The 26,493-nt window shown below is 40.4% G+C and overlaps 1 protein-coding gene across 2 annotated transcripts in view; it reads right to left on the minus strand.

The window, feature by feature from the left end:
- Positions 1-7,819: 7,819 nt before the first annotated feature.
- Positions 7,820-26,493, minus strand: part of FAM13A (family with sequence similarity 13 member A) — a gene marked incomplete at its 5' end in the record, with an annotated part of 152,956 nt that continues 134,282 nt past the window's right edge. For both annotated transcript variants that reach the window (XM_081332705.1, XM_081332704.1), the window contains 10 exons: positions 7,820-11,379; positions 13,154-13,255; positions 14,223-14,419; positions 15,851-15,934; positions 18,489-18,584; positions 19,608-19,691; positions 22,126-22,343; positions 22,458-22,539; positions 23,575-23,713; positions 24,835-25,048. In XM_081332705.1, coding sequence (XP_081188831.1) covers positions 11,253-11,379; positions 13,154-13,255; positions 14,223-14,419; positions 15,851-15,934; positions 18,489-18,584; positions 19,608-19,691; positions 22,126-22,343; positions 22,458-22,539; positions 23,575-23,713; positions 24,835-25,048 — 1,343 coding nt within the window. In that variant the 3' untranslated portion in view covers positions 7,820-11,252. The remainder of the gene's footprint in view (positions 11,380-13,153; positions 13,256-14,222; positions 14,420-15,850; positions 15,935-18,488; positions 18,585-19,607; positions 19,692-22,125; positions 22,344-22,457; positions 22,540-23,574; positions 23,714-24,834; positions 25,049-26,493) is intronic.

Below are 26,493 nucleotides of genomic sequence, written 5' to 3' on the forward strand. Positions count from 1 at the left end.
TACTGCTTTCATGACGCTTCAAGAAGAAAATAAGTTAGAAAAATAGAATAGTGATGTGTTCAGCTGTTTTCCTAACAGCACTGCTAAGTGCTAGGAGGGACGGAGGTGGAATCTGTGAGGGAAAGGTTTTTTTTTTTAACATCCTTTCATTTTCAGATTATTTTGGTTTGTTTGTTTTTAAATTTCTGAGGTAATGGATTAAGCACACAGCTCTTAAGCTTTCTATACACGTTACTGGTAAGGACACTTTTGCAGGCTTTCAACGATCAGATTTCAGAAGATCCAAAACTCGTCCCAGATTCTATAACCCCAATTTTATTTTTTGGAGCTAATTATTGCTCTTTTCTGCTTTCTGCCCTCTCTACTGGTATGATGGACTGCTGTAAAGAGTAACTGACAAGGTTAACATAATAACAGTAACAGAGTTGGAAAAGACCTCACAGGTCTTCTAGTCCACCCCCCCCCCCTGCTCAGGCAGGAAACCCTGTATTATTTCAAACAGATGATTGTCTAGTCTTGGTTTAAAAGCCTCCACAACTTCTGAAGGCAAGACATTGCCTATTGCTAAGCACATTGATTTGTGCTTTAGATTGTAAGCCGCCCTGAGTCTTCGGAGAAGGGCGGGATATAAATGGGATTAAAACAAAACATTCCACTGGTTAATTCTTCCCACTGACAGGAAATTTCTCCTTAGTTCTAGGTTGCTTCTCTCCTTGATTAGTTTCCATCCGTTGCTTCTTGTCCTGCTTTCTGAGGGTTTGGAGAATAGCTTGACTCCCTCTTTGTGGCAACCCCTTAGATATTGGAACATTGCTATTATGTCTGAACTGGTCTCAGGTTGAAATCATTAAGCCTTTCTTCCTCTTTCTGCTGACTGGGACTTTTGGAAGTTGAAATCCAGTGGAACTGGAGAAAATTAGGTTGGGGGGACTGATATATACATTAGCAGCAGTACTTAGACTTATATATACAATTTCACAGTGCTATGCAGCCCTCTCTAAGCGGGCTTACAGAGTCAGCATATTGCCCCCAACAATCTGGTCCTCATTTTACCCGCCTCTGAAGGATGGAAGGCTGAGTCAACCTTGAGCCGTTCAGGGTCGAACTGCTGGCAGTCGACAATCAGCAGAATTAGCCTGCAGTGCTGCATTCTAACTGCGCCACTATGGCTCTTATGAATATGTTAACATGGTGGCTTTTTTTTTTTGTAGAACTAGAAAAATACCCATTTGGGCAGAAAAAAACATCACATGTTTTCTAGTCTCTTTCCAAGGCAGATTTCAGTTTGACTAATCCCTGAGTGACATGCAGGTGGCCGGCATTATTGGGACAAGTTTTAACCTCTCTTTCCCTGTTGAGTACCAGTGCTGGGAAGCACAGAATAATCCCAAGAAACGCTTTTACAGTTTTCCCGTAATACCTCAAAGCTTTCATTTCTGGGAGGATTTACTTTTGGAAGCACAATGGGCATTTGTTGGATTGTTATCACTAAGCTTCTCTGGAATATGAAAGACCCGTATGAATGTTGATGACCTGTGCAGGATTATATCACGGAGATCAGCAACCCAAGTTCTGAAAAATGGAGACTATGCAATAACATCACTTCTAGGTATGTTTTTCTATCCCAGCAGAGCAGAACACCACACCACATACACTCAGAATCACCTCTTCAGGTGCAAAAAAAAAAATGTAGAAAGTTCAATTTTTTTTCCAGCAGGGTTGCTGAAAAAAAGGTTGAATCGCCTTGCAGCTGAGAACAGACTTATCTCACTACAGATTAGGTAGTCCTCGACTTAGGACCATAATTGAATCCAAATATTTCTGTTGTTAAGCAAGCAAAGCACTTATTAAGTGAGTTTTGCCCCATTTTTTGACCATTTTTGCTACAGTTGTTAAGCAAATCACTGCAATTGTCACTGCAGTTGCCGAATGCTGGCATTTCGATCACGTGACCGTGGGGAGGCTGGAATGTAAGTGAAAACTGGTCATAAGTCACTTTTTTCAGTGCCATAATTTTGAATGGTCACTAAATGAATGATTGTAAGTCAAGGACTACCTGTAAATGTCTTCAAATGTTTAATAATAATGATAATGATAAAATAATAATAATAATAATAATACCACCAATAGTAATAGGTGCATTGGGTGCAATCCCAAAACAACTGGAGCACCACTTGAACACCATTGGCATTGACAAATTTGCCATTAGTCAATTGCAAAAGGCGGCCTTACTAGGAACTGCTTCCATCCTGCGACGATATCTGTAATACCATCAAACATCCACATCTGCCTATCCCAGGTCCTTGGTAAGGACTCGATAAGGAGACAAAAATGCCAAATCCAGTCTGAACATCTGGCTGACTGTGCGATGATCAATAATAATGAACAATTCTTTATTGTGTGATTGGACACACAAGGAATTTGTCTCCGGTGCCTAAGCTCAGAGTGTACATATAAAGAGCAAGTAATAGGACATGGAGCATAAATCAGTTACCATCATTAATCATAAGTGACAAACCACAACTGATAAATCATAAGAACCCAATAGGAGGAGATAGGCAAGATGAGAAATGAGACAGATTAACTCCTGTAATCCACTATTTCTGTGGCTAGCTTCAAAGAGAGGACAGCTTTAGCTAAAAAATGACAATGATAAGTCAAAAGCAAAGCAATTCTTATATGATTCAGCCTCTGAACATGCAAAACTGTGCTGAAAGGCAGTTTTATAAGTTTTATAGTTGACATTGGCCAACTGTGGAAAAATTAAGCAGGATCAGACCTGTTTACTGCCTGGATGGAAGATCATAAGAAATTAGGGGGTTGCAAGCTTTGTTGGGAATTTGGAGAAGTTCCAGAAAGAAGGCAGCTTACGGCCTTTCAATTCTGTTGCTAAGGAAACTACAGGTGCTCCTCAATTTACAACAGTTCCGTTTAGTGACCTAAGTTACAACAGCACAGAAAAAAAATGGATTTATTACCATTTTTCACGCTTATGACCGTTGTAGACTCCCCCTGGTCACACAATCAAAATTCAGAAGCTTGGCAACTGACTCATGATGATCACCTTTTGTGAGCTTCTGGCAAGCAAAGTCAATGGGGAAACTGGATTCACTTAGCAGCTATGTTACTAACGTAATAATGGCAGTGAGTCACTTAACAACTGTGTCAAGAAAGGTGGTAAAATGGGGCAAAACTCTAAGAACTGTCTCAGCAACGGAAATTTGGGGCCCGATTGTGGTTGTAAATTGAGGACTACCACCTGTAATCAATTAACTAAAATGACTTGTCCATGAAGTCACCGTAAGTTGAATTTGACTTGAAGGAGACAGTCTTTTTATGAAGAAAGATGGTATAATAAAATCACTTTAGCACAGGAATGGACTTTGGCCTTTATAAAAAAAATTAGTCTTTTTTATTAGTTTTTAAAATTAGTTTATTAAATTTAAAAAAAATGTTTGTCCCCTTTAAGATGAAAAAAAAAAAACCCGAGAGAGTTTTGCTCACATGATCATGGGATGCTGCAACAGTCCTAAGTGTGAAAAATGGTCGTAAGTCCACTTTTTTCCAGTGCTTTGAACAATCACTAAATGAATTTTTGTAAGTTGAGGACTACCTGTACAGCAGCATGGAAAATGCTAGACTCCAGACCCAATTCCAAGAACGTGTTTCAAGGTGGTACGTTCTGTGATGTCATTGCAATTTTCCTGACCTTCTCCTCTTAACACAAGCAATAAAGGGCAAAAGCATGGGAGAGGCACCAGGATAATGCAGGCTTCAGGCCTTTGGGGAACAGATGAGATTGGGACGTGATCTCCCATGGAAACCAGCAGATAAGCAACTGGAATATTTAGTGATTTATTTCTTCCATCCGTTTGTTGCAAATCCTTCAGAACTCTTAGTGGCTTATAGGAATGGAAAATGTACCGTGAAAAATGTCATAAAGTCCTTCGTAATGCTTCCAAACTAATCCCAACCACCTCAAATAACAAAAATAGATACCATCCTAAATACCAAACCAACATTATTAATACAGTGGCTACAATCATTCTTAAAAGGCCCTTGAGTTTCCTAAAGGCTATCACCAAAGGAGCCAAATTCTAAGGAAAATTTGCTCCACAGTATTGGTTAATAACAGAAATGTGCTCAGTTCTCCTCACCTTACAACAGCAGCTAGCATTTTCTTTTACGACTCTCATCTTAGAAAGGTTGACGTTGCTTGACGTAGGCCAAGGGTGTCAAACTCGCAATGTCACGTGACATGTCACGACATATTGTGACTTTTTTTCCATTGCCGGCAATGGGGTGGGTGCAGTTTCGGCATGACGCATCCGGCCTGCGGGCCAGCATAGGCAGTCTTGAAGATACCTTGGTGTCAAGCCATATAGGTCTTTGTAAGTTAAAATTGACAAATTGCATCCAAAAGCTACTAAAAATCCAATTTACTGCAAAAATGGCCTGGACCTATTCAAAGTGATGGGTGCTGACCAATAAGCGGAGTGCTACGGTTTGAACTAACTATAATTTTAAGGGTAGCTTTCAAAGGCATTTGCAGGAATCCAGTCAGGTGATGACAAATGATTCAATGCAGCTGAATGCTCCAGTTAAGACTATATCTGGCAGCAGTCTTGTTGACCAGGGTCTCCCCTGCACATCCAATACAAGAGGAACCTGTTATGGACCTACTTTCTAAAGGCAGCACAGCTATCTTGGGAGACATCTCAAGAGATAATAAGAGTACCGAACAAAGCAAATTTGTTTTATTTGAGTTACTGTACAGAGAGTCTTTTGACTTATAACTGCCTGCTTAGCGGCCAAAATTGTGACTTAGAATGGGCCCCTGAAAAGCTACTTGGTTTCAAAGTTCTGATGTTGGCCTACCCCCAGTCACATGATTACATTTTGGGAGCTTGACAGCTGGCCCACGTTTATGGCCATTTGTAGCCCCCGCTGTCACATGACTGTGACTTATGACGATTTTGCAGAAACCAGTGTTTATGTCCAGTTTATAGCAAAAAACAGCCTACAATGGTTTGGTTAATGGCTGCTGCAGTAGCAGCAGCAAAAAAAGCAGTAAAATCAGTTTGGTTATGTGATGATCTGCTTTATGACTGTCATGACTATCGGCTATAATTGTCAGGTTCATTACAGTTGTAAGTCAAGGACTACTTTTAGCCTGTTTTGTCCAACAGTCTCCCAAGTATCTGGCAAAGATTTCAACAGCATCTCCCACTGAGCTCAGAAAGGCAGTATTCAGCTAAGTATCATCAGCATATCAATGGACTTAACACCCCTGACGGGTTCTCCCTGGAGCATAGTGTAAATGTTAAAAAGCAAATTGGAGAAGACCATGGACCGTTGCCTATAGCAACCCAAACTGGGCCAGCTTTCCAGGACAGCCTTTCCTCCAGATAATGTGCTTGCATTGCATATTTATCAAAGCAGCTTGAGCTCAAAGATCTAGAATTGGGACTGCTGGAGCCAGAACTGGATATTGGCAGCAGATTGTTGATTAACCTTCCTTTGTAATGGCAACCAGGGTGTCTCCCCAACGGGGATTTGATGGAGAAGCGAACGTTTTGTACGGACTCTAAACTATGAGCAGACAGATAAAGGAAGAGGATTATAAATTCCCTGAGAAGTACAGTACTGGCAGCACCGTTACATTGTTCGCAAGGATTTATAGAGACATGCAGTCAAAAATAGTTTATTTATTTCTTCCATACAAAATACCATCATGTACGAAAATGCACACATATAGTTTTGTCAATCAGTTTGCATTTTTAAAAACTTGCAGTGAATTAAATGCTTTTTCCCCCCCTGTGATGTAAACATAGAACTGTGTCCATAAGTCTCATCGGGGCATAAAATGAATGATCATTCAGCAAAAAAAAATTATTGTTACATCTGAAACCGGAGATGACTTTTGACAAAGGAATTTCCCATAACTGTTTATGATTAAGAATGATTGGCTTTAGCTTTTCTACGGTAATCAAGGCGGTTTGTATATCTAAAATAAAAAGGCACACACACTCTTTGGTACATGGTTCATCAAAAATTATTGGGAACTGCAGAATAATGCTGTTCTCCTCAGCAGCTTTAGGAGTCTGCTCAAAATACAATTAGATCTTTCAATATACATAGATGTAGACTAGTGATGAAGTATCAAAGCATGCATGCATACTTATAGATCTCTGAACAGACCAAAAAAAGAAAATGTTTTTCAGTCACTGTTGGAACACCTTAAGCAATACTACAGAGTTGCTCCAGAGACGCAAAATAACTTGAAGTCTAACTTCTTGGAAGGATAACATTGAATGAACTCCCCCTTTATACTGAAATTTTCAGGTTTATGAAACCTCTTCTGTATTAATTTCTTTGCCATAGCAAAATTTCTTACAATCTGTAGGGTAACTACTAATAAGAACATTTGCGAGGGATTTGCTCAGAGTACCTTCTATTGTCTTTAAAAGCTACTTCGTGGCCCTTCAGAAGAGAAGCACGAACATAATTTGATCAGGGTACAGTGGCTTCCTTTTAAAAAAAAGAAAGGCAGCATTATATTTACAGAATTAACACAAAAAGGGGCGATAAAGAGTTCAAAGAAAGCCCCAGGACCCCTTATTCTGGAGGAAAGTGCCAGGAAGGGAAAGTAGGAATGCAAAAAGGCAGTTTAGCTGCCAGGATACATTTTGGAAACGGTAATTTGGACAGGGTACGTGTCCAAATTACATACATGCTTCTCTTCATTTGAAAGCTTAAAAATAAACAGGCGGTCTGATGATAACAATCTGTGCTTTCATAAAACAAATTTTTTAAAAAAATATAGGTGGTCCTCGACTTACAACCACAACTGAACCCCAAATTTCTGTGACTGAGACACTTAAGGGAGTTTTGCCCCATTTTATGACCTTTCTTGCCACAGTTGTTCAGTGAATCTGGCTTCCCCATTGACTTTGCTCGTCAGAAGGTCGCAAAAGGGAATCACAGGACTCCGTGAGCCTGCAACCGTCATAAGTACGAGTCAATGGCCAAGTGGTTGAATTTTGACCACGTGACCGAGGGAATATTGGAACGGTCGCAAGTGTGAAAAACGGTTACTTTTTTTTTTTAGTGCCGTTGTCACTTCGAATGGTCACTAAATGAACTGCTGTAAGTTAAGGACTACCTGTACAGTCATTTCTTAGCATCTGTTGCTTGGCTGAACGTGCAGTCACCAACACCTTTCTTTAGCCACACAAATGAATCAGAAATCTCAACACAGCAAGCCGCAAAGGAATTGGATAAAAAGTCAGCCTTGAGAGCTTTTTACATGTCTGCACTACAGATATAAACATGAAATTGCTGAGAAAGTTACCCTTAGGCTTCTAAAGAATACTGTACACACCTTCCTACATAGGATAGGATAGGTCACAGGGGTCAGCAACCTGAAACAGTGAAAGAGCCACTCGGAATTGGTTCCCTCACAAAAGGAAAAACTGGGAGCCGCAAAAAATGTGAGCGCATGTGCGTACATGCACGCATGCGCAGAACAGGGTTTGACTGAAGAGTGGAGCCAAGCCGAGATATGCACCTACCCTGCATGTTTGAATTGATTGGTTGAACTTTTTTAGTCCCACTTTTTTTGGGACATGGCAGAGGACTGGGAGCCGCAGGAGATGGCTGAAAGAGCCGCATGTGGCTCCGGAGCCGCGGGTTGCAGACCTGTGTGATAGGCTTATTCTAGGGGGCTCCAAACTTGGCGACTTTAAGACTTGTGGATTTCAACTCCCAGAATTCTGGCAGTTGAAGTCCACAAGTCTTAAAATTGCCAAGTTTGAAGACCCCTGGCTTATTCATTCCTGTTGACATACTGGTAATAATTTTACTTGCTTTATAACGGGTGGAGAGAAATTGGGTTCAGATCCCAACGCCAGCCTTCATCACCAGAGAGTTAACTAATGGAATCATGAGGTCCTTTTCCCATCCAAAGGCTCTTTACAAGATCCCCATTCTCAGCTAAGTAGTCCTCGACTTACGGCAATTGAGCCCGACATTTCTATTGCGAAGGGAGACTGTTGTTTAGTGAATTTGGCCCCATTTTACGACCTTTCTTGCCACTCGTCAGTTGTAAAGTGAATCTGGCTTCCCCATTGACTTTTGCTTGTCAGAAGGTTGCAAAAGATGGTCACGCAACTCTGGGACGCTGCAACCGTCATGCATACGAGCCAGTTGCCAAACATCCAAATTTTGATCACGTGACCGTGGGGATGCTGCAAGGGTTGCAAGGGCGAAGAATGGTGGGTCTTAAGTGTGAAGAATGGTCATAAGTCACTTTTTTCAGTGATGTTGTAACTCTGAATGGCTGTAGGTCGAGAACTACTTGTAGAATGCCTGCATTTTGCCCACTCCTTTCACCCAGTGGCAAGAGGAAAGTAGTACGAGAAGCTCAAGACATGCCTGAAATTCTTGCTATGGATTTACTCATTGCATGCATATAAATGGCAAATGGATTTATAAGTCTGGTGGTAAAATGATAGATTGCCTCTTGCCAACTTATCAGAAAGTCCAGCGGCAACCTTATTCAGATAGACTTTGCCACGTGGGCTTTTAATTACAGGCCAATCAAATCTGGACACAGGCACGTCATAAACAAATTAAACCTCAAAGCTTAACAATGATTAGAAGACATGCTGGTTGCTCCATGTTTATTTTTATGTGAAAAAAATGTGACTTAATTGTTCACTCAAGAGTAAGCACATCAGCAAAATTACAAGTTATTTCCTTTGAATTCTGGGAATAATTTCTATCTGCAAGTGTTTCATTCATTATGAATCTTTGTTTTAAAAAGGGACAGTTGCATATCGCTTAGCATCTTGAGATGCGTAGTTATTCAAAAGAGAAGGAACAGACACCTCAACACTGTTTTCATTTATACTGTTATCACTTGATAGTTTCTAACTGAAATCTTAATCTAGACTCTGGAAATATTTCCCCCCCCCCAATTTTCATCTTTCTTTTCACACAAACAGTAATTTAGGTAAGGAAAGATCAGGTTAAAAATAATGAAATATGAAAATAACTACTGTTAAATTTTCTAATAGCTGATAGCACATCTCAGTGAATTCATAAAATATTTGGGGTTAATATATAGTGTTATGCTTAGCAGCGTGGCGGGGGGGGGGGCTCCCACTTGGAAAGTTGAGAGTTCAATCCCAGATAGCGGCAGATGTTTTTTCCCTGGGGCTCAAAGCAAAAATATCTGCTGTGAACTCTGCATGGTGTCAGGAAGGGCATCCAGCCGGTAAATGCTCAGCTCCATCCAGTTGCCCTCAATTAAGTGATTACAGGGTTATACAAAGGGAGTTTTTTATATAGAGTTATGCTAAAGGACTTATTATTAGACTACAAAGAGTTTCCTTTTATTCTTCATTTGACAGTGTATTTGCTTTCACAAGTAGCTTATTATGTGCTACAACGGGCTAATTGTTGAGAAAAAGAAAAGGCTAAAGCTACTTTAAGCCTACAGAATTAGATTTTTGAATCTTTAGGTGTATTGCATTCATTTGGACCCAAACATTTCACTTGTTTTGGTTGTTTGGTTGAGCATTAAATTAATAGTTTTGGATTTGACAATTATATTTTTTAACTCAGTTGATTTTCAGGGTGGAAATCATTTATGCTAAATGCTGCTATTATTCATGGTATCAAACACAGATATTAAAAAATTCCTAATGCTGGTGCTTCATAAAGTATGCATCTATTACAATAAATAGAGTTTCCAATTAGCTCCCTACTTGTCTAGGCAAATCTTAAGGTTTTTAAGACATATTTTTCCTTTAAAAATGGCGTAACAGAAAAGTCAGGTAGATGAAATGTTTTTTTTCCTTTATTTAGGTACATATTTGGTTATTTTTAAAAAATTCTGTTTTTTTTCATTTTCTAAAAAAATATATGTTTCTTTCTAAAGTGCATTGTTCTACTCCCTACCATTTTGCTCAAGAGATTTGAAAATATACAGCAACGTCAAAGCCATACAGAGCTTCAACTGAATATGAATAGAAATTCAGCTATCTGGGGTACAAAAATTATAAGGGTATGAGACAAAACTGTCACTGTCATTAATTCTAAAGTCCACAGTCCAGACATTTTGATGCTTTCTAATCATAGGGAAACTTTTTGCATTAAATTGATTTGCTGAAAAGTCTCAGCACATTTGCCACAGTAATATGAAGGAGAAAATTCTCAGAAATATTGCAGGGCACCAATAAATTGGATTCCGTTACAGTCTGACACAAGTCAAGAGCGGATCATAGAAACACCATTACCGCAGAAGAAAACTCAAGTGATAATCTTCTGCCTTTCAAAGATGCTTGTCCAATTATTCCCGATCTTCACATCAAGGACAAAGTATGATAAACCCTTTCCAGACATTGCCTGAAACCCACACTTATATCGGAATACCTTGGCTACCAAGATCATTGTACTCCTTATCTTCCTACTTTTGAGGACAGTCCCATTAACTAAGCCCAATTTCTACAAGGTCCACTTCCACAATTTTTTTCTTTCTTCCAGCTCAAACAGATGTAGGAGTTGTGTAAATAGCATTTCAGAAAAGTTCATTAGTAAGAAAGTGTATTTTCTTTTCTTTTCTTTTCTAAAAGGAGCCACGTTGAAAGCCAAGGCAGTCATCACACTTAACAGTTCTCCACCAATTGGCAATTCAACTTTCAGCTGGAGCATGTTAGAAGAAGTACGTACCGACAGTTAACAACGAAAAACCTGCACTCAAATATGAGATAACAAGAGGGACCTAGCTCCCCTCTCAGAATTGTCTCAGAACATAGATCCTATTAGAACAGACCGGATTGTTTTATTGGTCTGAAAATTACAGGCAATTATTTGGAGATTCGTGAGAACTCAAACTAGATCACCTTTTTTACACTGATGCTCCAAAGAAGGTAAAAACGGAGGTCTTTTTTTTTTTAGTCCAAGCAAACGCAGGTCACCAGCTGATGGAAGCAAAAGGAACCATGTGGAGCAGAGTCTTTTTAGTCGGTCAACACCCTCCCGGTCTTGCCAGCCCAGATGGCAGGACAGGTCACAAGTCTGAAGAAAGATGCAGGATCCTCCCTCCTTCATACCCCATCATCTTCTGCCAGCCGCAGTCAGGGAGAGCCACAAAAGCCCTTTGTGGTATGAGGCTGTTGCTGAGTTCTTTGTGTTTTTGGCTGCATCATCACCTTAACATTACTGGCAAATCCAGCGTAGCTTTATTACATGATCTTGGAGCTTAAATCTCTTTTGCTGATGAGGACCTCCAGCAGCCTCAGTTTGGCCTTAACCTGCTTGTATTCATTATATTCTTCAACCATGGGAACACGGTCTTCTTTCTGGACATTTCTAAAAAGCACAACCAGGTGAAATATATCAGCTTCCTGTATAGGATTATATTCTTGAAGGCATATTGTACAACTTTTGGAATGAGAGAAAAATTGAAGAGTAAACTTAGCATGTCCTGGTTGGGCAGGTGGGAAAATGCTTTAGGGAATTTTTTAAAAAAGGAAAATTCAAGTATGGGTCCAGTCTTTTAGTGAAAGGAAGTACAGGTAGTCCTTGACTTACAACCATTTGTTTAGTGACCGTTCAAATTTGCAATGACACTGAAAACAGTGACAACCGTTTTTCACACTTATGACCACTGCAACTTCCCCGCGGTCACATGATCCAAGTGCGGATGCTTGGTAACTGGTTCAAATGTATGATGGTTGCAGTGTCACGGGGTCACATGATCATCTTTTGTGACCTTCTGACAAGCAAAATCAATGGAGAGGCCAGATTTGCTTAACAGTCATGTTACTAATTTAACCTCTGCAGGGATTCATTTAACAAGTGTGGCGAGAAAGATTGTAAAATGGGGCAAAACTCATTGAATTAAATTGCTAAATGAGTAATAGAAATGGCCTCAAGTGTGGTCGTAGGCCAAGGACTATCTGTAGATCTTTTGGATATTAATATCCCCTATTGCATTCATAGAAAGACAGTTATGACAATCCCTATAAAAACTAGCAACAAGCAGAGCAGGAAAACAAGGTGGACAAGACACATTTTCCCCAAACATTTGTTGGTTTGCCAGCTAGTGCAAAGAGCATTGCTGGCTCTTTAACAAACAAAATCTCTAGTTCCCCATACTGCAAATTTTGAGATGCACATATTCTAAGTGAAGTGCTTTATATTTTAAGCCTGTTCCATACATTATTATAATCTTCTGATATTAAGACTGGTGGAATTCATAGTTGTCTTCCGGGTGAGATTCAAGGTGTTGGTAATGACCTACAAAGCCCTACATGGCATGGGTCCGGAATACCTTGGGGAGCACCTGCGGCCGGCGTCAACTTCCCTCCGCCCAGTACGCTCCCACAGAGAGGGCCTCCTCAGGGTGCCACCGGTCAAAGAATGCCGACTGGTGGCCCCCAGGGGGAGGGCGTTCTCTGTGGGCGCGCCGGATTTATGGAACCATCTTCCGGTCGAGCTCCGGATGGCGCCTGACATCCGCTCCTTCCGGCGCGATCTCAAAACTTACCTTTTCGAACAAGCTGGCCTGGCCTGATGGGATGGGGTTGGGTTTTATTAATGTGTTTTAACCTACTTTTTAATGTGTTTTAACTTATTCGTGGGCATTTTGTTTAATCTTTTTTAATTTTTGTATCTTGTTTTTTAATATGTATTGCCCTGTTCACCGCCCTGAGTCCTTCGGGAGAAGGGCGGTATACAAATAAAATTAATAAATAAATAATAATAAATTAGCCCAAGATAGAGCTTGGTTGGATAGCTTTAAAAAGGGATTGAACAATTTATGGAGGACAGCTCTACCAAAGGCAATTAATACTCAATGCCATCTCTTGTTTGGGGGCAGTACAGCTTTAAGTGCCTCCTTCAGGGTAAAACGTGGCAAGGGAATAATGTCCTTTTCTCTCTCTTGTTTTTGACCATTCCAGAGGCCTTTGGTTAGCCAACGAGAATCCAAAGGTTCTTTACTTTAGAAGCTTAGAAATATGGCAGAGAGGAAAAACCAAAGATTAGTAAGCAGAGCCTTTGCAAGAAGTTAAAAAATAACATAACGTGCAACATGAATTAGTCCAGGGTTGGGGTAAAAAAAAAGAGGGTGGCAAGTTACCTTCCATTTTGTCGGAAAAAATTGTCTTCAAAATCTCTCAGTTTTTTCCTGATCCTCTTTTTATCTTCCCTGACTTCTTGAAGCTGCTCCACAAGTTCACGCCTACAAAATGAAAAGAGAAACAGGCAGCCCGAAATTAAAAAAGAGACAAAAGCCCAACCAGTATGAAAACAAGGTGGAACATTTCTCCCAAGTATTGTATTCGTCAGAAAAAAGGAAAAATGTGTGGCTTACTCTTTAAGAAATAAAATTTCTAATCCTCCAGGGCAGGAGTTGGCAACCTCGGCTCTTTTATGACTCGTGGACTTCAACTCCCAGAATTCCTGAGCCAGCTATGCTGGCTCAGGAATTCTGGGAGTTGAAGTCCACGAGTCATAAAAGAGCCGAGGTTGCCGACCCCTGCTCCAGGGTGAGAATGTAGCAAAGTGCTTTATACTTTAAGTCTGTTAAATTGTATCATATTATTAAACTGTCATATTGAAGCCTATGAAATTTGAGACTTCATCAGCACAAATCTCAACGTCATAGTTCAGTTAACTCCACAATTCCATTCATAATTAGCCAACTTAACAAGTGCCTGTTGAGTTACACACAGTTAATCATAGTTGACTAAAAGCAAAAAAAAAATTAAGACTAAAATTCAGTTGACTTGCAATTCCATTCCATTCCATTGTTGCAACTTTTCCCCTGTTTTGCTAAGTTTTCAGGGAAAAATGTCAGGCATTCCATTTTTTTTGCTGTGACACACTAATAAGAGTCAATTTTGAACAGAAACAGGCTGACTAGTGCAGTTATAAAGCAATGGCCACTTGTCCAATGCATGCAAATTGTATTTCAGAGCTTGTATTTCTGCCCCCTGCATGAGATGTGAGAGTGGGGACTTCCACAAGGCCATTGTCTACTCCCTCTCAAGGTAAAACTGAAATGGAAGATTTGGCCGAGTGATCCATAAATGGCAAGAATTTCAACGCATGTCACTGTGAAAGTTTAGTAACATCTTAGCCAAACTAAAAAAAAAAAAATATCTATGCCCAGAACATGAAGTTGATTAGTAAAAAAACTGACATACGTAGAAGCAGCATGAAGATTTGACAATCTCATGTCCTGACTGCTTCTTGAAGGGATCCTATCATCCACTGGAGAAATGAAGCCGTCAGCATCATCATCTAGTTGCTCCAAAAAACTTCGTACGCCAAAGTCAGATTTTATCGTGACTGTGACATCTGGTTTCACACCGCTGTCATCCTCACAGCCATCCTCTTCCTCCTGTGGAGAGATTTTGATTTCAATGGTTATTATTCTCTGATAGGCGTACATTATCAAAATTGAAAATATTTTTAAAAACGGAGAGACCAAATACTTTCAAACACAGCACGGGAAAGGATAGTCTCTGGGTTGCTACCTTGTGAATGCTTCCTTAGCATGCTTTCTAAATAGCTGGGATTGTCTGAAGCAAGAAGAAAACTGTCATATGTAAATATACAACTAACATTGCTAAGATCTGCAAAAAAAACCTTGTAGGCCAACACAGAGGGCAGTGGGCATGGGTTTGGGTGAACTTCAGGAGATAGTGGAGGACAGGGGGGGGGCTGGTGTGCTGTGGGGCATAGGGTCATGGAGAGTCGGGCACGACTTTGTGACAACAATAACAACGCACTAACATTGCCCAGGCTTTTTTCCAATTCTAAAAGGATGTAGAAATGTTTTATTTTCTTTTGCCAGCTGGAATCCAGCAAGTGAAAAGGCCACAGTACTTAGACAGCACCAAGAATATACCTTCAGTTTGGGTTATCTGAACCTAGTATTTATATTGTGGCCACATTTAATTGTCAAATAATCCATTTCCAGGAACTGAACAATGCTTAAAAGAAGGCAGATGTTTCCATCCCTAAACAGAGACCTGGAACACAGGAAGTGTTTTAGTGAACTGGGATTTATTCATCTAGACTGGCATTGCCTATTCCAGTCTTCCCAATTTAGACACTGTTGGATAGATTTTAATTCTTCTACACCCAGCATGTCCACTGTGGAAAATTCTGAAGGATCCAGATTTGGAGGACATCCGTGTTGGGCAAGGGAGAGGACAACACAACCATTTATGCCATCTTATTGCCAGATATGTCCTTTTGTGGTGGGCAAATGTGGTTAGACAGAACTGAAAAGAGGTTATTTCTTACACTGGTAGTGAATCAACAAACAAAAAGCATGAAGATTTAAAAAAAAAAGATTCCCAGAATACTCTTTTAGACAAACTTGGGTCTTGCACTAATTACACAGCTTAAAAGTCTAGACTCTAGGGCAACTGTGAAATTGCAGTATATCACTAAATTAAACAATTTTCTAAAGCAGACTGTATTAAATTAAGATAGAAAACTGTTACAACTGAAGTACACTGTAAAAGCAGTCAGTAGAAGGCGGGCAAACTGTGAAAAACAGCTATAGATTTTGTTACGATGTCCTTGGTTACCTAGTGTGGTAATGATATGTCTACATGAAAACAACCAAGCTCAGAGAGCACCAAGGACCCCACAGTTCAACCGTGAGTTGCGAATATTCTCTTCTACTGATTTTGCTTCCTGGAAACATGGAGATGAAGGAACAGCATCATCATCACCCACAGTGGAGTAGGAGAATTGATGTAAGTTGAGCAAATGAATTAATGTGGGAGGGGAACAAAAAATCCCACTTTTTATTCACCTTTATCTCTTTGAAGAAGGAAGCAGTTTCTCCTTCAATTATTGGCTGTAGCAAAGGACTTCTCCGCTTGCTAGAAGGAGAACCCTGCAAATAGATATTCAAACAGATTTTGTTACAACCCCTTTCTTGTCCACCTTATTTTCTCCCCACAACCTACAGCACATTCATTCCCACATCAACATGGTAAGTTACGGTATTGCTATTCCAATCTAAGCCAATAAGGAAGAATATTTATATTCTAGGCCATTCAATGCAGAACAGAAAATGTTTCTCCATCATGCTTTTCAGATATTATACTATAGAAAGCCTTTCTTACAGTATACAACAGGGGTCCCCAACATCCCTGGTCTGTGGCCCGATGGAGGGCCACAGTTTGCTTAGAACCAGGCTGTGGAAGTGGTGGGCAAGTGTGCGTGCATGTGAAGCTGCACTTGTGAAAGAGATATGTGTGCACAAACCCATCCCCTTTCCCTCCCTTGCCGCCTCTGCCAGTCTGCCAAGCCAGAAATTTTGGAGACCATTAATATACAACAACCTCATGGCAAAAATGACACAGAGAAGTAAACAAGCCTGAGATTTGGATGGTGGTAGGCCTTTGAACTATGGTGCTGGAGAAGACTCCTGCGAGTCCCTTGGACTGCAAGGCGATCAAACCGGTCAGTCCTAGAGGAGACCAACCCTGACTGCTCTTTAGAAGGCCAGATCCTGAAGCTAAAACTCAAATACTTTGGCCACCTAATGAGAAGGAAGGACTCACTGGAGAAGAGCCTGATGCTGGGAAAGGTTGAAGGCAAGAGAAGAAGGGGACGACGGAGAATGAGGTGGCTGGATGGAGTCACTGAAGCAGTAGGCGTGAGCCTAAATGGACTCCAGAAGATGGTAGAGGACAGGAAGGCCTGGAGGAACGTTGTCCATGGGGTTGCGATGGGTTGGACTTTGCAGCTAACAACAACTAAGGAGTTTCAAAGATTCTCAGGGACCTCTTTGATAAGATAGGACTTCTTTCCAATGGACCAAGGTGGGGATTTTAAGCAAAAGGAAAGTCCAAATGGTTAAAGTGGGATTGTAAACTGCATAGGAGTTAGTTGGGTGATGTGGCAGCAAAAAAAAAAGGAAAAATGCAATTCTGAGGTACATCCAACGATATATAATTTCCGAACGACTGGAAGCAATCGTTCTTTTCTATTTTGCTTTGCTAAAACCCGAGTTCTGCTACTAATTCTGAGAAGCTGACTTTCAAGGCTCCAAGAAATTGAAACTGGTTCAGAGAAAGGTAACAGAAATGTTAGGAATACTACAAACAAAGACATATGAAAAGAAATTGAAGCAGCTGCCTTCTTTAGCCTTGAGAACAGGACTGAAGGAGGATATCACGTCTTCCGATACCTGAAAGGATATTATACAGGCAGGTGTTCTCATTCCAGAGGGAAGGATCCCAAACAATGGGATTTCAATGACAGGAAAGGAGTCTGGTTGAAGGTTTAAAAAGACTTCTGAAGTAAAAGTAGTCTGACAGTAGAACTGATTACCCAGATAAATAGTGAGCTCCATTTTATTGTGGAAGCGCAACAGTCCATTCTCTGGAATCCTTCCGTTTGGCTTCTTGCACTGGACAGAGCCTGTGCTCAGGGGGACCTTAATGTCTAATTCTAATTCTATGATTCTGTTCTGAGAAATTCATCCTAGATTTGATTGGTGCTTATCAGACTTCCTGGCTCTAATGAAAACAAAAATAAATTGAAAGCGAATGGGTGGCAAAACCAAGGCCCTTCTTTCAGCATATGCTGTAGTTCTTGGAGATATTCTAAGGAAAAACAGCTTTATTTGGAAGTATATCCTCCTGCCCAGGTGAAAAAAAAACCAAACCAAAAAAAACCCAAACCAAAAAATAGTCAAGTATTAATGGTGGGGAAAAAAACCTTACTAGTTTGCTCTACGTCTAATGGCTTATTGATATCCTTCCTGCCAATATTTTATGTTCTTACAATTCCAAACATGTGCCCAGCTCGAAGTGCTGTGGATTTCTGTCCAAGATCATGCAACATAGTGAAACAGAGCTTTAAACTTTTTCCCAGTTAGGAGCTTTTTATTAAAGAGTTTTACAATTTTTTTTTTACAAAACATATCCCCAAAACCCACCCGCCCCCAACCCCCCGCCCCCCACTTCCCAGAGCTGAATACAGGGTCATAAATATAATAATCATATTCTAACTAAAATTATCCATTATAAAATTAACCAAATTCCAATTAGGAGCTTTTGTTCCTTAAGACCTTGCAAAAATGAATGGCTCTGCCAGAATGCATGGCCAATGCAGAACAGACGTCTTGTTGACGGTTCATGGTTCACACGTAGAAGAAACCTGGTTTGCCACGATACAAAAGTGACAACCCAGAAGAAACCACATCTTGTCCAATCAGTTCATTAGAACAGACTCCTTATTGGGAAATGCTGCCGACAGCGCTGACCTAAGTAGCTGCTAAGGCACCTGTTACTTCTTTCAATATTGTGCAAGTATACATGTAATTATCTGGATGTGACTACAGAGGAGATGTGGACTGTGAGCAACAAGGTGGTCTCTTTTCCTTGCTTGCTAAGAACATTCAAGTGCAATAATCAAAACGTTTGCTTTACACTCACGATAATGGGAATACAGTTTGCCCTGGAGAGGATCTGCTTGATCAAGCGGTATCTATCATAGAGGGGCTTCATAGTTTGCCGTTCATGTTTTGTTACCTGAAAAGGAAGAAAATTGCCTGGATGTTGGCGCTGGTGGTAGGTAGGTTTGGCTAAAGCAATAGCAATATCACTTGTATGCCACTTCACATTGCTTCACACCCCTCTCTAAGTGGTTTACAGAGTCAGCATCTTGCCCCCAACAATCTGGCTCCTCATTTTACCGACCTCGGAAGGATGAAAGGCTGAACTGCAGGCAGTCGGCAGTCAGCAGAATTAGCCTGCAGTACTGCATTCTAAACACTGCGCCACCACGGCTCATACCCATATCTGGGTTTGGGTTGCAAAAGTCTTGGAAGTTGCCCGATTTCAGCAAAGAGAACTATTTACCGCTAGTAATCATTCACATTTTTACAGCACAGACTCTGTTTTCTATGGAATCTCTTGTGAAAAAAAAGGGATAATCTACTTTCTATTATCTCCTTATGAAGGGTAGGGCTGGGCACAGGAGCTACTGATAAGGAATGAAATGGTTATAACACAAACTTAATGGCATTATATTAGCTCTTAGCACCCTTTCTTTCCCATTATCTCACCAGACTCAATTTCTACTCTTTGGGTATGTAACTGTTTGCCCCTATTATAATTTGCTAAGTAAGATGTATATATGCATGGTACCGGATGTGGAATTTAAGTAACACAACTGCAACAATACATAATCGTACTTTAAATTCTTGCATTTATCATCATCATAGTTATCAGTTTAAATGGGAATGTTTATCATTCAGGTCTGCAGTTCTAAACCGTTTCATTTGTGTTAATTCCTTGAAAAAGGAAAATAACCTTGTTATCTTTCACATCCAAGCTCAAGGTCCGGTCCTGAATCTCTTTTTTATGTAAACAATTTGCACTGATTATATTTACTGGACAGATTCATACCTAGCCAGTCATCATCATTTCTGTCTCGCTACTTTCCTGTGGATAGTTCAAAGACCAGGGGACACGTTCTCACATTTAACAACTGGACATTTGCATTTACCCAAATGCTGAGCCCATTTGATATATAAAATTTACTATACTTACCGGTCTTCCATGGATGCTTTCATAATAGAGGAGGGATTTCTGAAGGGCCACTTTCTCTGATGCTATCTCATCCCGGGTCATATCCTGGGTACAGGAAGGACAGACAAAAAAGTAGAGGTTATACAGTATGTTGCTTGTACTGCTGTTTCCCATCCCCGAGTTTTTTATTTGCTAATCAAGCGACTACGCGGTGGCTCAGTGGGTTAGGACGCTGAGCTTGTCGATCAGAAGGTCGGCACTTTGGCGGGTCGAATCCCGAGTGCCGCGTAGCAGAGTGAGCGCCTGTTACTTGTCCCAGCTTCTGCCAACCTAGCAGTTCGAAAGCACGTAAAAATGCAAGTAGAAAAATAGGGACCACTACGGTGGGAAGGTAACAGCGTTCCGTGCGTCTTTGGCGTCTAGTCATGCTGGCCACATGACCACGGAGACGTCCTCGGACAAGCGCTGGCTCTTCGGCTTTGAAACGGAGATGAGCACCAGCCCCTAGAGTCGGAAACGACTAGCACACATGTGCGGGGGAACCTTTACCTTTACCTTATCTCTGTACATCACCTAGAATTGCTCCTCCACTGAGGCAGCTAATAATAAATTAAATGCAGTTAATTAATCAATATGCACAGAATTCTGCATGGACTGGTGTTATTGGTAGCTTTTCTTTTCTTTTTTTTTTTTGGTTATGTCTAAGGATGTGAACAAAACTCTTCGAAAAATGTGGCTTCCTGACCAGGACTTTCAAGAAGAAGGTCAAGAAAAGGGTTCATTGGGTGGGTCAGTGAAAATAAGTGATAAATCTTTTGCAAGAATATTTTAGCTCTTCTGAAAGAAACAATGTATGAGGAAGGTCTTGAGACCTGGGCCTACAGGATGCTGCCTTATTGATTCTCCTTGATGTATTGACAATTTCCTATCCCATTATATTTCGACTGCTTTCTTGAAAGATGGATTAGAGCAGGAGAGACTTAATATTAATGTTGGGTGGCTGATTCTAGAAGGTGAGGTTGAGTAACTACAGTACTTGTCAAACTGAAAGGCAAACATCAGAACGTTGCAATGTCAGGTACTGAATTTGGCAAGCAACGTGGTTCAAAGTCAATAAAAAAAGCTTAATAGATGAAAAGTTGATGATGTTACTTGGCTGTTCTTTTGCCTAGAGACTGCAATGTTCACGTTGTCCAGAAGGACAGCACTCCCTTGGAAAGACTAATCCTGCATCTTCAGTTATTTAGCACAGTGGTCTCTGTGGCATGAAACATCTTCCATTAGCTTAGACTGGTGGGCAACTCCTGAGCCGAAAAATCAATCATAGATTTATTTATTGGATTTATATAACTGTCCATCTCACACACGTGACTCGGGATAGCTTATGATAAAAATGGATAAAAGACATACACCACCAAAAAAATAAAAAAAATAAAAACGGGCAGTAGTCTGGAACCGTAAACAATCAAACTTCCACTTAAAATTACTACATGTCAAGCTACTTTAGAAGACCGCTGGAAAACTAAGCTAGTGATTTAATAGTTCTGTTTTGAAGTAATCAGGCATATGTGACAGTCCTTCACAAGACTGAGACACATTTCTGGGAACAACTGAGAATGCTAATTCCCTTTCATCGAGAATGGTAAGAATAGCTGATGGTAGCCTTGAGGACATAGAGTGGTGACAGGACCTTATATACCAGCCCTATTCTTTCCTTCCTGTGGGTTCCGCAAAAGGTAAGAGATTGTATTAAAGTTTGGAAAGAAATTTGTAACTGCAGCAGTGACGCTGCCTTCAACCCATCAGTATCTGCAGCACAGCCAAGGTCGTTTTCATTGTCTGGAAACAAAACCCTAGGAGACCTGGCAAAGGTCATCTTCCTACCCTTAACAAAATAATTGAGAGCAGTGCAATCATGGACACTGTAGTTCTCAAGTATGTATTATAGACCTTCCAAATAACCATTTACTCCACAACGCCTGCAGAAATCTATTTAGGTTACATTCAGCATTTCTATGAAACCTTTTAAAGATGACAGTGTTTTAGGCTGAAAGGCTGAATCACAAATTAAGTGCAGAACAGTGTAGTCCATTCCTGAAAGGGAATCTGAATGTTCTGCCATGAATCTTCTGGGACAGAAAGAGGTTCACAGGGTTCCAAATCAATGGGTTTCAAGAACAGATATTGTCTAAAACTCTACAGGAACTTTCTGTTTTGGGCAAACTTCTGCTACTTTGGGATACTTTGGGATTAAAAAAATGGAACACACCATTGCATCATTTAGCTGGGACCTTTTGCAAACAATTGTACGATTTAGAAGAAATATCCTTTGATATCCTTTATTCGCCCTCTCCCACTAGAACTTTATGCTATTCCATACGGATACCGCAAACAACCTTAATAAAATTTTAAATTGGCATTTTTTAAATCAGCACCTCAATCATTTCTGTATACACACCACTTTAGACAGGATCTCGATAATTGTGCGGGATTTTTTAAAAAAATTATTATTTTTTCTTTCTCTTTTTCTTAAGTGTACCTTAATGTCCTCAGGTCGATTTGCTTCTGCCCTTTTCTCTTGGAGCTTCTTCTGCATGGATTCCAAAGTTGCCTCCACTGAAGGCTTAGACGATTTATCAGAAACCTCTTGCTTCTCTTCCTCCTTCTCCAGCTGAGAGCCAAAACTTTTGGGGAGTGTATTGCTACGTTGGCGAGTCCTAGGAGCCAGATCTTCTTCTGACATTTTCAGTTTTGATTCTAGTTTTGTTGGGCAAGGAAGGGAAAAAAAGTATTTTTTAATGACAGGCAACAGAAAGAAAATGCAGGCAAGTCCAACTCTAAACAAGGAAGTGTTGCCAGATTAATTCTCACCTTTTAGTTGCTTTCTAAACTTTGCAAGGTCATTTGTCCATTTCAGCACCTCGAGATTGGCTGCTTTGTCACTGTGAGAGGGCTGTCCCAGAAGGGGAAGCAAATAGGAACAAAGGATTTTTGTCAATGAAGGAACTGAAATCAAGGCTTGTAAATAAGCACATTTATTCCAGCACTTTCCAAAATTTCCCCAAAGATGGGCAGATTTCCCAAAAGATGGCCATCCAGAGGGTTTCTTTAATACAACTAAATTTATAATAATTAATATAAAGACGTTCTTGAGTTCTCTGAGTGAGGTACATATTAAAGGTATATATTACTTTTTTAAAAAAAAACAAAGTACATTGCTTTATGCACTGTCTAAAACATACTGTAAATAAAATGAACAGGTGTCTATTGCACGTACACTTTCTAAGTCATCTGAAGAGATGAACAGCTTGATCAAATACATAAATATGAATTATTTATTGAGCTTAGTGGGCTTTTCCCCAATGGGTTAAAAGAGGATGGCTACTTAATAATAAGTCAGTTTGTTTCCTCTGCTAGATAATCAGCTTAATGATTATGCTGTTTAATTTAATTTAATTTAATTTAATTTAATTTAATTTAATTTAATTATATTTTTATACTGCCCTTCTCCCGAAGGACTCAGGGCGGTGTACAGGGCAATAAATATAAAAAAGCAGAATACAAAAATTAAAAAAAACGATTAAATATTTAGCCCAGTTTAAAACAGTGTTAAAACATATTAAAACCCCAACCCTAACCCATCAGACCAGGTCAGAACTGCTCGAATAGATATGTTTTTAAGTCGCGCCGGAAGGAGCGGAGGTCGGGGGCCGTCCGGAGCTCAACCGGCAAGCGGTTCCATAGGTCTGGTGCGCCCACAGAGAACGCTCTCCCCCTGGGGGCCACCAATCGGCATTCTTTGATCGGAGGCACCCTGAGGAGGCCCTCTCTGTGGGAGCGCACTGGACGGAAGGAAGTTGACGCCGGCCGCAGGTTTAGCAATCCAAACTGCTAGTGATGTTCAGATAAATCACCTATGGGGAACTGGGAAAGAAATTAAAATCTGAAAAGTGCTGTTTGACCGAAGGAAAAGTTTTCGTCAGCTTACTCTATACTTTCTCTCTTCCTCAAATTTGTCTTCATACCGCCTGATCTTTTTCTTCAGTCCTTGAATCCTGCGAGTCAACTGTGCCGGTGTCAAATCTTCACTGTCATCTTCATAAGATCCCAAAGAAGAACTTCTTCGCCTAGAATGAAAGTCATGCCATTATGTTCAATTAATTTGTATACATCCAATGACATGAAAAGGGGATCCTGTAAAAAAAAAAAAGAAATCCCAGAAAATGTTAACTGCTGCGTAGAAGTAGGATGTTTGATTCCAGATGTTTGCCCCCTTTGGTATCACTATATTATTACATTTTGTTCCATGACTTAAAACTGAGATGGCAGTTGAGATCATAGATTTAATGTATTTTTTTAAAAGATTATCAATGATATTCTTTGCTTTTAAAACCTAGTTTATATGCCTAGCAAAATAAAATGGTACAATCATGAAATGGGATACAATATTCCATCTTGGTGGAGAAATAGTTTCAACCCATCACCTGCAAAACATTTTCTTAACAAAATCCCAGCTTTGAATTTTTGTAGTTCCTCTTTTCTCCCCTGCAGGATGTTAGGTAAAGGTAAAGGTTCCCCCGCACATGCGTGCTAGTCGTTTCTGACTCTAGGGGCCGGTGCTCATCTCCGTTTCAAAGCCAAAGAGCCAGAGCTTGTCCAAGGACGTCTCCGTGGTCATGTGGCAGGCATGACTAGACGCCAAAGGCGCACGGAACGCTGTTACCTTCCCACCGTAGTGGTCCCTATTTTTCTACTTGCATTTTTACGTGCTTTCAAACTGCTAGGTTGGCAGAAGCTGGGACGAGTAACAGGCGCTCACTCTGCTACGCGGCACTCGGGATTCGACCCACCAATCGACAAGCTCAGCGTCCTAACCCACTGAGCCACCGCGTCCCTGCAGGATGTTATATTTACATAATTAAACATTCCCAAATGTGGACCCACCCTTCTTTTTTCCTTCCACAATCTGAGCTAGACCAAAATATGAAGGGATATGGGAAACCTTTAAAAATAAAACCGAAAAGAACAGACTCTCTTCTAAATCACAGAGAATTCTGAATTGCAGACTGAGTACGTTCAAAAACCCATCATACTAAGTATCTGCTAAAAAATGGAAAGCAGCATGAAGGGAAGGAGTTTGGGCTCATCTGGAAGAAATGGGATGACTGGAATTCTGGAGCAGTTCGGTAAGGAAGGCAAAGAAGTCCTACCCGAGTAATGACTGTGCTGAATGCTGCAGCCAACCTACCTCATGAATGAATGAGAATTGGGTGGGGAAGGAGGCACTTCGGTGTCATTCAAGTACTGCTGACTTTGCCCATAGTTATAAAAGCGAGGGGACAGCATTGGGTCACTGTCTTCATCCAGAAGCTGCTGAATGAGGCGTCCAGCCTGAGGGGAAAGGTGAGCTTCATCAGAATCTACGTCATTACGTTGCCAGGAGGAAAAGGCAGGGACAGGTTCTGGAAAATAGCGGAAAGGAACAACAATTGGGAGCTTAGTCTGCAATTGTTTTTCATTTGATTATAAATACTCAGTGACTCTCAGTCTTTACCTCAGGGGCCTCCAAATTTGGCAACTTGTGGACTTCAACTCCCGGAATTCCTCAGCCATAGCTGGCTGAGGAATTCTGGGAATTGGAAATCCACAAGCCTTAAAATTACTAAGTGTGAAGACCCCTGCTCTAGCTACTGCACATAATTAAACTTTTAATACTGTAGAAACCATAATCATTAAAATCCAGCAAACAAACTAAGGTACCAATTAAAAAATAAAACAAAAACAGCACAACAAACAAGTCATTAAGAATTCAAACTATCTTGCAGGTTATGCCCCAGTGACCCCCCAAGGGAAGCCCACTTACCATCCAATGATAGATGGAAAAATATCCATTGACTTCTTTGATACTAGCAAGGCTTAGATAACTTTTCTATTTGAGCCATAGATTACTTGGAGAAAAGTTAAAAGTCTTTTTTTCAGAGAAATAAAGTCATACTTCTAAAATGCTTGAGAGAACAATTGTTCTCACAAAAAAAGATGTGATGATTACTTTTCTAAATGAGTATTTCAACGCTGGAGGACAGCTGTTTCAGGGCAAATCTCTGGATTTAGATTGAAGAAAGAGATTCTGCTGATGACCTTAAGGTAAGCACATGGCAGGTGTTGAATTAGTTATGAAGGTCGCACTCTGCAGAGGTGAACTAATACAGTAATTTGAATTGGCCCATAAACGCACTGGAAGAAAATAAATGCAAGAAAGCTATCATAAGAGTGTATTAAGCTCTTAATTTTGCATTCGTTAAGGGCAGCAAACAGACTGCAGATAGTTCGGTGGTTATGATATTTATGTTCACTTTGCAACCCCTGTGCCCTTTCGCTACTTTTCCAAAATTCTAGAATATATCCACTTCTAAACAGCAAAGACTTGCGAGAACTATATTTGGCCAAAGGGAAGGCATTTTACATGAGCCATTTTTGTAACTGCTGAAATTTCTGCACTTCAGAACTCAAAAGAATGTTTATGAACTTGCAGAGCGTTCCCGTGGGATATACTAGGACTTAAGAGGGTCTGGAAGGAAATACTATTTTGGATTCTCCCACAGCATGTTCTCACCACTTTGCAATATAGCACTGCCAAATCTACTCCTTCATAAAGCAACTTCCAAAAACAGAAACCACTTCCAAAAGCTCCAGAACTTGGTCTTTCTTTGCTTTGGCTTCCTTGCTCAACACTTTTTAGATTTTAGATATTAACATCAACATGCCACGAGGCTTGATAATCTAGTGGAATGTTGGTTATTTTTTTAAAAAAACTAAAATTATTATATTTGGGGATTTTGCAGATGCCATCAGGGGACTTGTGTGTCATAGTGCCTGCAGATGTTGCAATGTGGACTCTTGGCTTATA

Source organism: Vipera berus (genome assembly GCF_964194415.1).
Source record: "Vipera berus genome assembly, chromosome: 7".
Lineage (NCBI taxonomy): Eukaryota > Metazoa > Chordata > Lepidosauria > Squamata > Viperidae > Vipera > Vipera berus.